At 41.1% G+C, this 12,572-nt stretch overlaps 1 protein-coding gene across 1 annotated transcript in view; it reads left to right on the forward strand.

Moving 5' to 3' along the window:
* Positions 1-8,691: 8,691 nt before the first annotated feature.
* The window catches only part of SEMA3C (semaphorin 3C), a 117,502-nt gene continuing 113,621 nt past the window's right edge, over positions 8,692-12,572 (forward strand). Inside the window, exons 1-3 of the mRNA XM_066182789.1 lie at positions 8,692-8,853; positions 8,973-9,038; positions 12,091-12,231. Of these exons, the coding sequence (XP_066038886.1) occupies positions 12,129-12,231 (103 nt within the window). The 5' untranslated portion in view covers positions 8,692-8,853; positions 8,973-9,038; positions 12,091-12,128. The remainder of the gene's footprint in view (positions 8,854-8,972; positions 9,039-12,090; positions 12,232-12,572) is intronic.

Raw genomic sequence — 12,572 nt, forward strand, 5'->3', positions numbered from 1 at the left:
TATTTTTTGTTTGTTTCTTACTCCAGAATGAAGATTTTCTATTTTTCTGGGAAACAATCCAACATTCACCAGTATTTGCAGAAGCCATTAAATTATACTTTGGGATCTGACTTCTACTCTGAATTTTTTGGGTGGGGAGTGGAGAAAAGACAATTCTTTTCCATCCCAAAGGTTTCTCAGATCCTTATTTTGATACGGCACCTCTGTATTCTTCCCATTCTCACAACTTACATCACTCATAAAAAATGTTAGATCCCCAGGATTAAGTACTTTTCCTTTTTTTTTTTTTTTTTTTTGACTCACAGCAGAAACTTAAGGATTCATGTCCTTTGTCTTACACATGTTCCAACTCTTCAACTTCCATTTTCTTGGAGGGTATGAACAAGTGCCTAATGCCAACCCTGCCTTGGCATTCTTCCTGAATTGTGTCCACAGGTCGAAACACCAACTTTTGGTTTTGTTGTCTTAAGTCGTAATTTCCAGACTGCAAAAGCAGTACTTTGCCTCTTCCTTGGCCTCCTCTTGCATCTTCAGACTAGCTAGGAAGACAACACAGGACAGTGAACTATCCCTGTCCCAGTAACTTCTTTAAGGTATTCCTAATTACAAAGCATTAATGTTTTTTACCTTATTGGTTCATGAGGGTAGATAATTACCATTTACTATAACGTATGTGTGTATATTGAGATGAATTTTCTAGTCTAAGTGCATGAATAATGCCCTCTTATGGCAAAAATTAGAGATTTCCAAAAATTCATTTGGTCTAAAATCATTTCCAGGAGAAAAAGATGTCTAGAAAAACTAACAAACAAACAAACAAACAAACAAACAAAAAAAAAACCCACACAAAACCAACAACAAAACACATACACAAAACAACCCACAAGAAACCCCAGACTTATCCTGCAAAGAAAAAATAATTAAAAAGAAAATTAGACTGTGCATGATATTACAGTCATAATGTGCTACACTAACTTTTCCTTCTTTATACTTCCTTCATTTCTCTAATATTTGAGAGGAAAAACCTGTATTAAAAATAGTTTTTTAACAATCAGGATAAAGAACAAATTTTTAGAACATTTAAAGAGTGTTCTATGGCAACGGCTAAATAAAACAATGTACATAAAGCAAAGAGCAAGCATATATTATACATATATTTATTGATATTGGCAACAAAGGATTCAACTGATTTCTGGAAGTGTTTGTAATATAAGTAAACTACAAGGAATTTGTAATATAAGTAAACTACAAGGCAAGAGTGCATTGAAGTATTAGTGAAAATGTTTATCTCCAATTTCACTATACTTTGGAAATACATTAAGATAAATTTGTAGTAGTATAAGTAAGTGTTTTAAATGTTAGCAATGACAAAATGGCAAAAAATAAAGTTTTTAATAAATATTTTGTATCTATGTAGTTTTTGTCTTTTGACTTTTTTTATTCCTTACTGACTTTGAATAATGGGTAATAAATAAATTGAATTTAAGTTAAAAAGGTGTAATTTTGGAGAAGATACTGTGTATTGGCTGCCATCCAGACTATATATTTTAATTTTTTTCTGTGTGTATTTGGCTTAAAACAAACTACTGTTAATAGATTCTAATAAAGATTCAATTAACAGATGTTCTGGAGACATTCATATAAAAAAGATAAATATTTAGTGGAATGCTTATGTTGCCAAAGAAAAAGAGAAATATACATAGGCTCACTTTAAATTGTAGTTCTCTCAATGAAATGCCAAACACCAATTTAAAGCAACCGAAAATTTTCCGTATGATAGCAAGTTCTGAGGCTTGGTTCATAATGTGAGATGTGATGCTATATTTTGGGTGCATTGAGTACTTCTATCAATCCTGTGCTAACTTTGAGTAGGCTACTAACAAAATAATAGCAATAAAGTGTATTTCCAATCCATAATAGTCAATAAATACATAGGTCAGTCTATGACTACTTCTAAGTACTTTTCTAACTAATAAAATTTGATTTTAAGCTGATGACTTTATGTTATTTTAAACCCATATCCTGGTTGTCCTGACGCTCAAAAACCATACAAAGAACCCAGCAGACTCCCCTAAACCCCATTGAACAGGAATTGCCTTCAGCTCTTCTACCCTCCAGGCCAAGAGTTTGCTCAGACTTTTAATGCAACACATTGTAATGAATACCTTGGGGTAGCTTACAAGAAGGGTTTTGATGACTGAAGTATGACAACTTAATATACTGCAAAAAGCGTTTTTTAGAGCCTCTCAAAAGATCAATTGCACTGACAGCAAAAAAGGAAAACAGAGCTCCTGTCCCCATGGAATCACAAGCATTTGGAGGCACCTGTGACAAAGGTTTCTACCTTAGCAATACCATACTTCCTGAGACCTCATACAGTCAAGAATACAGCACAGAACACAATCAAAAGCACAGCTTCAATTTTATCTTCCTTAGGAGCTTAGAAGAATGCAGTGGGATCTGTATAAAAAAGAACAAAAATGCCAGCATTGCACCCAAGACATCAGTACAACCCCAGCTGTACCATGCTGATTCCAGAGACAAACTTTGCCTCACAGCAGAAAACATGACAGTCTGTTTGAGAAATGGGGATCAGTTTGCTGGAAGCAAGAATGCATTCCTTAATGCTGTGGTAAGGAATTACGACTTGAATTCTGCAGCATCTCAATGTTTTCCACTTTAGGGAAATTAAAGGGTACATTTGATTTACATTAAAATAGCCAATACCTCTTTGGTTTCCTCATGAAAATGGAAGAGTAATCATACTGGGTTACTTGAGAGATCTGGTTTAAAATCCCAACTCCACTGACAGCTAAGGCATAAGGCAAAAGGATCAGGCTTGACTGAGGAGAAGAGATATCTCTGAGGCCAATTCCATTCCTCAGCATTCTCTGGTCCCATATGCACAGATCCCTGACACCTCCAGGGGACAGCAGGCATTACTCAGATCCTTCAGTCAATGCTCTGCTTGGCATGCATGCTTCCAGTTACAAACTTTTTAAGTAGTTTTCCTCTTCTTCTTCCATCTGGGGACACAAGTTCTTTTATGTCTTCTGCATGGCAAAAACTTCCTTAGGGAGAGTAAATGGGACAGTGGCCAAGAGGACAGGCTTAGGGAAGGACAAGGCATACACAGAATAGTCCTTCTGCTCCTGTTTTAGAGGAACAGCCTGCAGAATGCAAACAATATGTAGTCAGCAATTAGATGGCAAATACCATCAGTAAAGCTTAGTCTGTGCTTACAGAGAACAAAACAAATCGAAGACTCTAAGGTATGCAGTCATTATTCTTGATTTGAAGATGAAGGATGGTGGGAAACAGGACTGTTGCTGGTATATTATCTGAGACCAGACTGGGGGTGGCTGGCTTTCTATACTCAGGCTTGTAGGAGTGTGTTTCAAACCTACAATGAATAGGAAAAAAAAAATAAGCCTTCTTTTATTTTTTAATTTACTCAAAAAAAACCCCAAAACCAAACAAACACCAAAACAATCAAACAAACAAAAACCCACCAAAAAACAGTAATTCACACAATGCGGTAAAAACACTGAAGTAGCTGAATCAATGACAAAAAGGTACCTTTCCAAAACTTCCTCCCAATTGAGTGAAAGGACTTCCTTGGGTGCTGTGAGCCCTGTACATGCAGCAATGGATCAAGTACCAGGCTGTAGAGTGGCACATGCTTGAAACGGCTATGACACCCAAGGCTATGTCACTGCCCCTTCTATCCTGCAGTAAGCCCTTGCCTTCCCTACCCTCCTATCTCTATTTGCCAGTTTGGATAAAAAGTCCATAACTGCTGCTGCCCTATTTCCCTGTGTGGTGTGTTTATAGAACTCCTTGCATCATATGAACTTCATTCCAACTACTTCCAATGCAAAGATTACACACTGTTGCATCCTCTATGCATTTGTGCTTTCTTCTATTTGTAGCTTGCTCGGCCTGAAGCCATCCTTGGTGCATCAACAACCCTCTCCTTTCTTTCATTCAAGCCTTCATCATACATATTCTTACTCATCAACTTGCAAAATAATGATGACTTGTTTGATTTGTAAAAAACTCAAACCCAGCTTTGTGCAAGAACAAAAACTCTGGTTGTATCACTGACCTCATTTAGTCATAGTCGCTAAAAAGTGGAAAATCTGACTAAAACACTGTCTTTCTCCTAGAAACAGCAATAATGTGGTTGCTGTACTGAAAAGGGGAAGCATGAAGGCCTGGTAGCATACCAGGAACACGCTCACATCTTCTGTGGAGACACAGAATAACTTATTTGATTCTGACCTTGCCCAAATCACAGTCTCTTCAAGGGCAGAGTTACTATGAATCCTGGCCCACGGACTCCCAGGGAAGCCACTCAAAGGATTCATTTCATGAGACACCTGGACTTTTATCAAGCTAAGAGCATAATCCTTGCTTCTGTTCCCATCCAGGTAATAGTACTTCGTTACGTGGTTACACCAATCCTGATCCTAAGCATCTAATTTTTCTTAAGCTCTGAAAAGACAAATTATCTTCTGAAAATGGACTTTCACAGAACCTTAAGCATTAAGAAGCAAACTGATTAATTCAGTTTGACAGCTCATTGTTAGTTACATGCCAGCAGTTTTACAAGGCTGTGACCTTGGTGTAGAAGCTTCACTCTTCATGACCAGTCTGACACTGATCCACCAGAACAAGGCCATTGACAAGTTGGGGCTCACTGTGTCCAAGGACCTTATGCCAACTCTGATCACACCAAATATCACCAGGAGCTTTATCCTTATTACCTCTTTGAACTATTGGTTTCGAAAAAGAATATAAATTGCTGGCCATATGAGCACACCTCCAAAACAAACACCTAATAGCTTTCCCACAACAAAGTGCTGATGTATTTCACACTTTCCCTAGTTCTTGTAACTGTAAGAAAGAAAATAAAGAATGATGAATTAATTGGATTACCTAATGACCCTGCATTTCTTTAAGGTGATTTTACGCTCATAAATGAGGGCAGAGAAAATAGATGTTAATAGCATTTTCTCTCATCACTTGGAATCTGGACATTTACTGTACACAGCATTCCTTTGACTTTTGAGGAAGGAATGAATTCCATTTGATGGTCACTTAATTATGCCTTTACTACATTTTCCTTTATAATAGCTGGCGCTTGATCTTGTCTTGATCTGTGCTTGTGTTCAAAGCAGAATCTGATTATCAAGCCTGTTGATATTGGCTAGTTGTTGCCAATCCAGTGAAATGATTTGATTCTATTCCACTGTCCTGCCTTTAACCATCCAACAGTCTCTCAGGATGTTCTTGTCTTTTTCCTCTTTATCATTCTCAGTTTCCTGCCTTCTTTCACACCTGTGTTCCTTCCGGTCCTACTGCCTCCTAAAATGTGTTCACTTCTTCAGGAGCTTAAGACCTAAGTGAGGGGAAACAAAACAAATCAAATCAAAACAAAACAAAAAGGCCAACCCCCAAGCCCATATGTTAAATAAACATCCAAACCCACTCTTGTCTTATCCCTGGCTATAGCTTGTGTTTAGGTCTAAAGCTAGGCCTGGGTCCATTAAGATGACTTGTTTGGGTAAGAAGCAAACACCATGCACAGAAACAACAAAATCAGCTCTATTTGTTTTGGCCAGGGGGATTTGCTTGCTCAGATCACATTGCAAGAGTCAGAAGTGCTCTGACTCCAAAGCCTGTGAGGGCCTGACTCTGTCCGCACATATGTGATGTGACCCAGAATAACTGCCCTTGATTATAAATCTCACACGCAAGAAATCAGAACCAGAAGCAAATTGTACAACACGTTGTACGCTTTGTGTAATAGAGGAATGATTAAAAATCAGTTGCAGAGCACAGTCCAACTTACTTGTCCTCATCCCCATGTTAGGCTGTAAAATACACAGCCTGGAAAGCAAGTGTCTTGCATATTTTTCATTTAACTCACAGGGCTGATTCATGCCAGTAAATGCTGAAACCCCACCTCATAACTGGGAGAAGTAATTTCCATTCCATGAGTTTTGCTCGAAGCTAATGCATGCTATTACAAAACACCTAAAGTAAAACTTTAACCATTTCTCTTAGCCCAGCTGTGAAGTTCAAACTACTTTTTAAAGTTAATTATCATGGTCTGACCTGCACATATGCACATGTTAAATACAAATAAATCAATATGGCAAGCTTGTTCTTGTTTCAATTTGCTTTTTAAAATTAGCATACTCAGGCTTTGCCTATCAGATATGAGTGTGATGGTATCTCACAGATTAAAGTTTTGCATTTGTCTCTTTGTAGTTCATTTGCTATTTTATAAGCCCAAAGTCCATGAGGGAGTGCTGGAAAGCCCCATAATTTTCCTCAGTGTTCCATTTTACCTTTTTATCTCCAATGTAACTAGCACATGTGAAGAAGTGCAGATAGGCAGATGGTCCTGCAGTGTCCATACACACACAAAATCCCTGACAAACACAAGTGACTTTAACTAGCGCTGATGTTGATTCATGCTTGAGCACATTCTTTTTGTTCTCTTTTTTCTTTAAGGAGCATGTTTTTGTGCTTTTACCTAGAAAATCAGGACTATTAAGGAAAAACAAGTAGATTTTTTATTAAAGGAAAAATACTTGGGGAGGACAGAATCACCATAAATTCTAGTGTTGGTATTTCATGGTAACATTATTTTTTTTCTCTGACTGGTATTGCCATCCATTACACATCTCCCCAAAATCTCCTAAAAGAAAGGCTTTCGTATTTCTTCTGTGGCTTTCTGTGCATTTTCCTTTGAATCACCCCGCGTAGATCACAGCAAGAGGGAGAACACTGGGTTGGCTGATTCACTTCTGTTGCTTGGTGTGATGAACTCTAATTGCACGTAGTTGTGGGGATTTTCCAAAGCAAAAAAGTGACTTCTCCTTTTGCAAGGGTGCTGCTGTCAGACTTAGGCATTTGAACATCACCACAATTCAAAGATGAGCAGCATCATGTTCTCAACCACACTGCCTGCCCATGGAGAGAACTGAGGGCTTAGTTTAACCCACTCTCTGGGACAGCAAGTGTTCACACATTTCTGTGAAGTTTATTTGTGTTAAGGAGGAGAACTGGAAGAGCACAAATGTTTTTAAGGACTCGTGATCTAAAGAGTTTGGTTCATCTGAAGGCATCAGCTAATTAACCTTCAAGACATGATCTGAAGTGGATCAAGCTTTTAAAAGTTCTGGATCCATTTCTTTTCTGGCATCAGCTGCAAATCTAACTTTTCATTTCAGAGGATGGACCATCCCATACTTTTGTGTCCTCTGGGATGGTAAGTGCCATACAATATTGGAATTTCTTGCTTGAAAAAAGCACAAACTTTGCTAGCCTGGCGCTGAAGCCTGGGGATACACCATCTTTGAAATATGTATGACCCTGTGTGCAAATGAGCCTTTACACAAAGTAACCAACAGACACAGGCCATACGGACATCCACATGTATAGACAAAATTTGTTTAGTCAGGGTGCTGTACACAGGCTACTCCCTGATCTTTGGCTATAATACCACCACTATTATTGACTGCTTTGCTTAGTATGGCCAGAGTGTGTAATAGTTGGAAACAAAGCTCTGACTCGAGCATGTGCACATTCATTGTGGGTACTTGTTTACTTCTTAACATATTTCTGGCTGTGGGAGATGGCTCCAAGTGCACCACGAGATGAGCTCCCACAAGGTCCTGCTGTGACAGTACACTCTGCTAAGTGAGCACCACTTCGACCGGATCAGAGACCATCTCCCTCTGCAAAAGTGAAAATCTTGATCCAAAAGAAGTTTGCACCCAGCAGGTCAGAGCAGCACAGAATATGCTTGCAACAGAGTTTAGGAAAACCTAAGCCAAAACCCAAGGGATGTTCCTTGGAAAATCCTTGGCTTTAACGGAGTTGACACCTTGGGTACAATTTTCAGCGCTGGCCCGCTGTTCTAAGAGCACAAATGTCAGCAAACGGGAAAGACTGCTCAGCGTATCTTGGGCAAAACTGAGCTTGATCAAATACAACTCCCAATCTCTGCAAAAAAGCTTCTGAAAGCTGAGGTATAACACCTGGATCAATCAGGAGACTGAATCTAACCACTGTTCTAACGCTTCTCTTACTCTTCTTCACTTTTAAAGTTTTAAATAGAGGAAATAGCTCGAGGGGAGCGGGGGGAAGAGCCCCCTCCGAGGGGTCTGGCTGTCACCCGGCTGCCCCCTCACCGCAGCCTGGTCTCATTCCCTCTTCACAGTGACACCTACCGGCCTCCCCACCGCTCCCCGCATCCCGCCCGGCCCTGCTCTGCTCCGCTCCCCGCCCGGGGCCGCTCTCCCCCGGCCCTGCCCGGGCCGATCTGCGCGCTGGCAGCCCCGGCACGACGCGCCCGGCGGGGCAGAAACTTTCCCGGCGAGTTTCGCCGCCGCCGCGGGCGCGCACGGGGCGCGATGGGGCGGCGGCAGCCGCGGCTGAGCCCTCGGGGCCCGAGAGCGGGGCTGAGCCCCTGCGGAGCCTTTGGCTGCTGTGCCCCGCGGAGCCCTCGCCTGCCGTACCCCACCGCCCTGCGCTCCCTGCGCGCTGCCTGCGGCGGGCGGACGGGCCGGGCGGCAGCCGCCGGCGCGCAGGGCGGGGTGTGGCCTCGCCATTATTTATGAGCTCCAGCCCCTATTTGCTCAGCTAATGATGCACCGGCGGCTGCCGCGCCTCGCCTCGCTGGAGCGGCGGCCAGGGCAGGGCAGCGCCTGTAACTGGAAACCAGCGCCGGCACCGCGCGGCCGCTCCATTCACTGCTCGGGGCGGGATTGCGCGCAGGGGAGAAAGTGAGCCTCGGGAGTCCGCTGCTAGGATTATTGTACAGAGGAGCCGGGAGTATCTTTGCAACCACCACGAGGAGAGACTTTTCTCTCCCTTTTTTTTTTTTTTTGTTTTTTCATTTATTTTTCTCTCTGCCGTGAGCCAGGTTTGGAATTAAAATGTTCTGGTAGCAGGACTGGAGTCTATAAACTGATAGAAACCAGATACAAATCAGTATTACTGCTGCTTCCAGTAGCCGGGTAAGCATAACTTAAAGTTCTCTTTCTTTTCTGTAAAAGATGTGAAATGGCTCTGATGGTTGAATTTTGCTGCTGTTCACAGATAGTTAAACCAATGTTTTCCAGATTGGCACAGTCCGTGTTTGGCAGGGTCTTTTTTTTTTTTTTTTTTTTCTCCTTCATTTCTTTTCTTTCTTCTGCCAAATGATTTTCCCTACAGGATTTAGGGGTAGGACCCAGCCTGTAGTAGATGACACCTGCACAAGCACTTCCTAGCGAAGCGATACTGTACTTTCCAGAAGCAATGCAACATGCTGCCAGCGACCTCCGTGGCAGGGAAACTTCACTACTTCACATTTGTAGCTGTTTGTCTGTTTGTTTACAGTTAGACTACAGTGTAAGAACAGAAATGCAATTAGACACGGCTTTTTGTCTGTCCTGTAGGATTCTTTTAAAGTACTTGCAAGGCTTTAGGTCTGTGTTGTCAGCGGAGATCATGTGCACTGGACGTGCTGAATATAGTATCATGACTTACTGAGATAAATTCAGAGCTGGGATATAAGCCCAAAGCAAGAGTCAAACCTGCAGTGAGCTGTCAGTTACCAGCTCTGTAAATCTCTGAAATTAAACCTATTTCCATTAGCTAACTCACATGTCAGACACCCTGAGGTACCTTTTTGGCACTGTATGCATTTATTATTTATGTGTCTGAAAGCTGGGTAGGAACCAGGCTGCTCAGCACTTGAATCTCGTATTTGCCTGTCACTTGTGTGTTAACGGAGAAGATAGGCAATTTGAGCAATGAAATGTAGCAATGTTTCACTCCTCTAACTGATTACGCTAGAACTGGCACGAGTGTGGGAGGGAAAGAGAGCTGAAAGGTTTTTCTTTTCCCTGTTATTGTTTCCTCCAGTACTATTTAAACCAAGAAGGAAAGCCGCACACTTGTTCCTCTTTGACTTTTTATCTATATTGCAAAGAAAGCAGAGTGCTACTACTGTAAAATACTAATCCCATTGCATCTGTTAAATCACATGTTTTGTAGGATTGGCTATTTGTTTTGGCCTGACAAGGAAATTTTTTTGGAACATAATGCCATTTCTCTCTTAGAAGAGGAGTAAGTTAAAGGATATCCCATGGGCAAGTCACAAGGTTTTAAATTTAAAGCCCACAAAGCAACATTAGTGCTAGAGTTAGTACAGCCTGTTTAAAAATTATTCTTGGCAAAAACTCTGCAACTATCATTTTATTAGTTAAAAGACCCTTAGAGATAATTTGGAACTGGGCCAGAATGGATATGTTTTTCCGACAGACCCGATCTGTAGCTGGCAAATTTCTGACAGGGTCGTTTCTGTCAATTAGCAGAGTTGTACAATTTACTTGATCTTCATGCGTTTCTCAGTACTCAGAGCAAATAATGAAGGAGAGTTTAGAGTGTGGGCTGCAGAGCTCTGTGCTTTCATGCTCACTCTCCTTCCCACCCCCAGCTTGATGTGAAGTCCTCATGCAAAGAGAAGCCTTTCCAGGTGATTTACAGTGAGTGGATGGGGAATGACAGGGGTGGTAATGAGATGTGGGGCCTTTACTGGGCTGAGTCAGTGGTGTGGATCCAGCCCAAACTAGTGCTGGCCTAAAGTCACCCCCTAAGCTCATTCCTGCTCTGCTGGGGTGGTTACAGCCGGTTCTAAGGACAGGTGTGAACCTCAGAGGGACAGGATGAACAAGCCTGTAGAAATATTGGCTTCCACTGGAGGGACTGTAGTGCTGGAGGCAGAGCTGAGGAACAGTAAGCTGACTGCACACGTAACAAGTCTCTTCATCAAATAAATGTACAGCCCTTAATGATATCTTGTAGCTGTAGGGGTTGTGTCTGTCAAAGTGCTTCTGGCTGCCATAAAATCAAGTGTATCACCTGACTGATTTACTAATAAGTGGTGTCTAGTAGAAGGGCTGTTTACATCAAAAAGATTTATATATATATATATAGCAGTAGAATGGGCCTAAAATGATTGTGTTATGTATTCTCACTTTTGCAACTGAGCTGACAAAGTTGTTACAGTAGGTGAAATGAAATTTGCACTTCACAGTTTTTGGGTGCGGTTTAGAGCAGGTGTGATACTGATATGCAGTATTCAGCTTCTAATGGTGCCTGGGTTTTTTGGATCTGGTCCATAATCCTTTAGAAAAGCCACTTTCCTCAAGTGATTCCAGTGACCTCAAGTTCCTCCTGAACTAAGAAAAGATACAGAGATCTGGAGTGTTTTGTGATTCTCTGAGATGCTCAGGCTTCTCAGCAGCTAACTCTCATAAAATGAAGGTTCAGCAGGTGTGCAGGAGGAATAGCAGATGTATCAAGTGTAGTATCATTGTCCAACTCTGGGATTCTTAGTGCCCTGTCGAAGTCAGTGAGAGCAGGTGTGTGTCCTGAAAGGAGCTAGCCCAAAAAGCAAACGTTGACTAACAGTTTCAAGTGTGTTGAAATACTTTTGGTTTCATGGTTTTGAAATTAATGATATACTTTGCCAGAATTTTTTTAAAGAAAAATGTGAGGGTGATGAGAGAGCTCAGCATGCTAAAACTTAAAGCTCATATCCAGGCACCTTTGATTTGAGATGTTTAAAGAAAAGAAAAAAAACCTCAAACAACCAGTAACCCAAACCTCCCCCCCCTTAATGTGGGAGAGAGGTGTCTAAAAATACCAGCCAGATTTTTATTCGTGAAACTTTATCTCCTGTCCTTGCTTTGCTCTGCCTTGACATTTAGTATAATTATATTTCCAGCAGGTGGAATTGTCTTCATTTTAAATAAACTGAGTCTAACGCTGTAGTCTGTCCTAGCCCAAAGTTGGGCTCTTGTTGGTTCCTACTAACAGGCAGTGACTTCATGTGCCAGCACAGAAGACTGCTGAGGAAAACCACTTTCAGATGCACAAGGGAAAAACAGAAGTGCTGTGCCTCCTTCACATCAGTAATTATGGCTTCAGCTGGAAGAGGCTTCCAGCGCGATCTTTCTGTACTGTTGTTTTTGCTCCACAAGATTGTAAAAAGAGTAATGTGATATCTCTCTCTTTCAGGTTTCATTTCTTGGATATTAAGTTGCAAATCTGAAGAGATGGCATTTCTTGCAGTGAACCTGTTGATTGGGATATTTATTTACTTTAGCAATGTAAAAGGATCTTCCCAGCCTCAAGCAAGGGTGTTCCTATCATTCAATGGTAAGAAATAAGATAAACATTCTTAAACAAATATTATGATTGAACATTTTCTTCTTCCCCTTAAATTCAATAACTGAGTAGAAACTGGCTTTTTGATCTGTGTCCACAATTACTGTTTTTGGTTTGTGGTGCTGAGGCACCTGTCAGCCTAAATATACCTATTACCAGAGTTTACCTATCACTATAGATGCATATGTAATACATAATAAATAATTAATAGGCTTTTCTCTTTATTTTGAATTATTATGATTTACTAACAACTGAAGGTTTATTTCTTATCTTTAGTTTTGCCTGGAGAAAACATAAGATGTGACATGTGGTGGAGAGTATTAATGATTTGA

This window comes from Chamaea fasciata, unplaced genomic scaffold, assembly GCF_029207755.1.
Source record: "Chamaea fasciata isolate MVZ Bird 193981 ecotype frontalis unplaced genomic scaffold, bChaFas1.0.hap1 SCAF_5, whole genome shotgun sequence".
NCBI classification, from domain to species: Eukaryota; Metazoa; Chordata; class Aves; order Passeriformes; family Sylviidae; genus Chamaea; species Chamaea fasciata.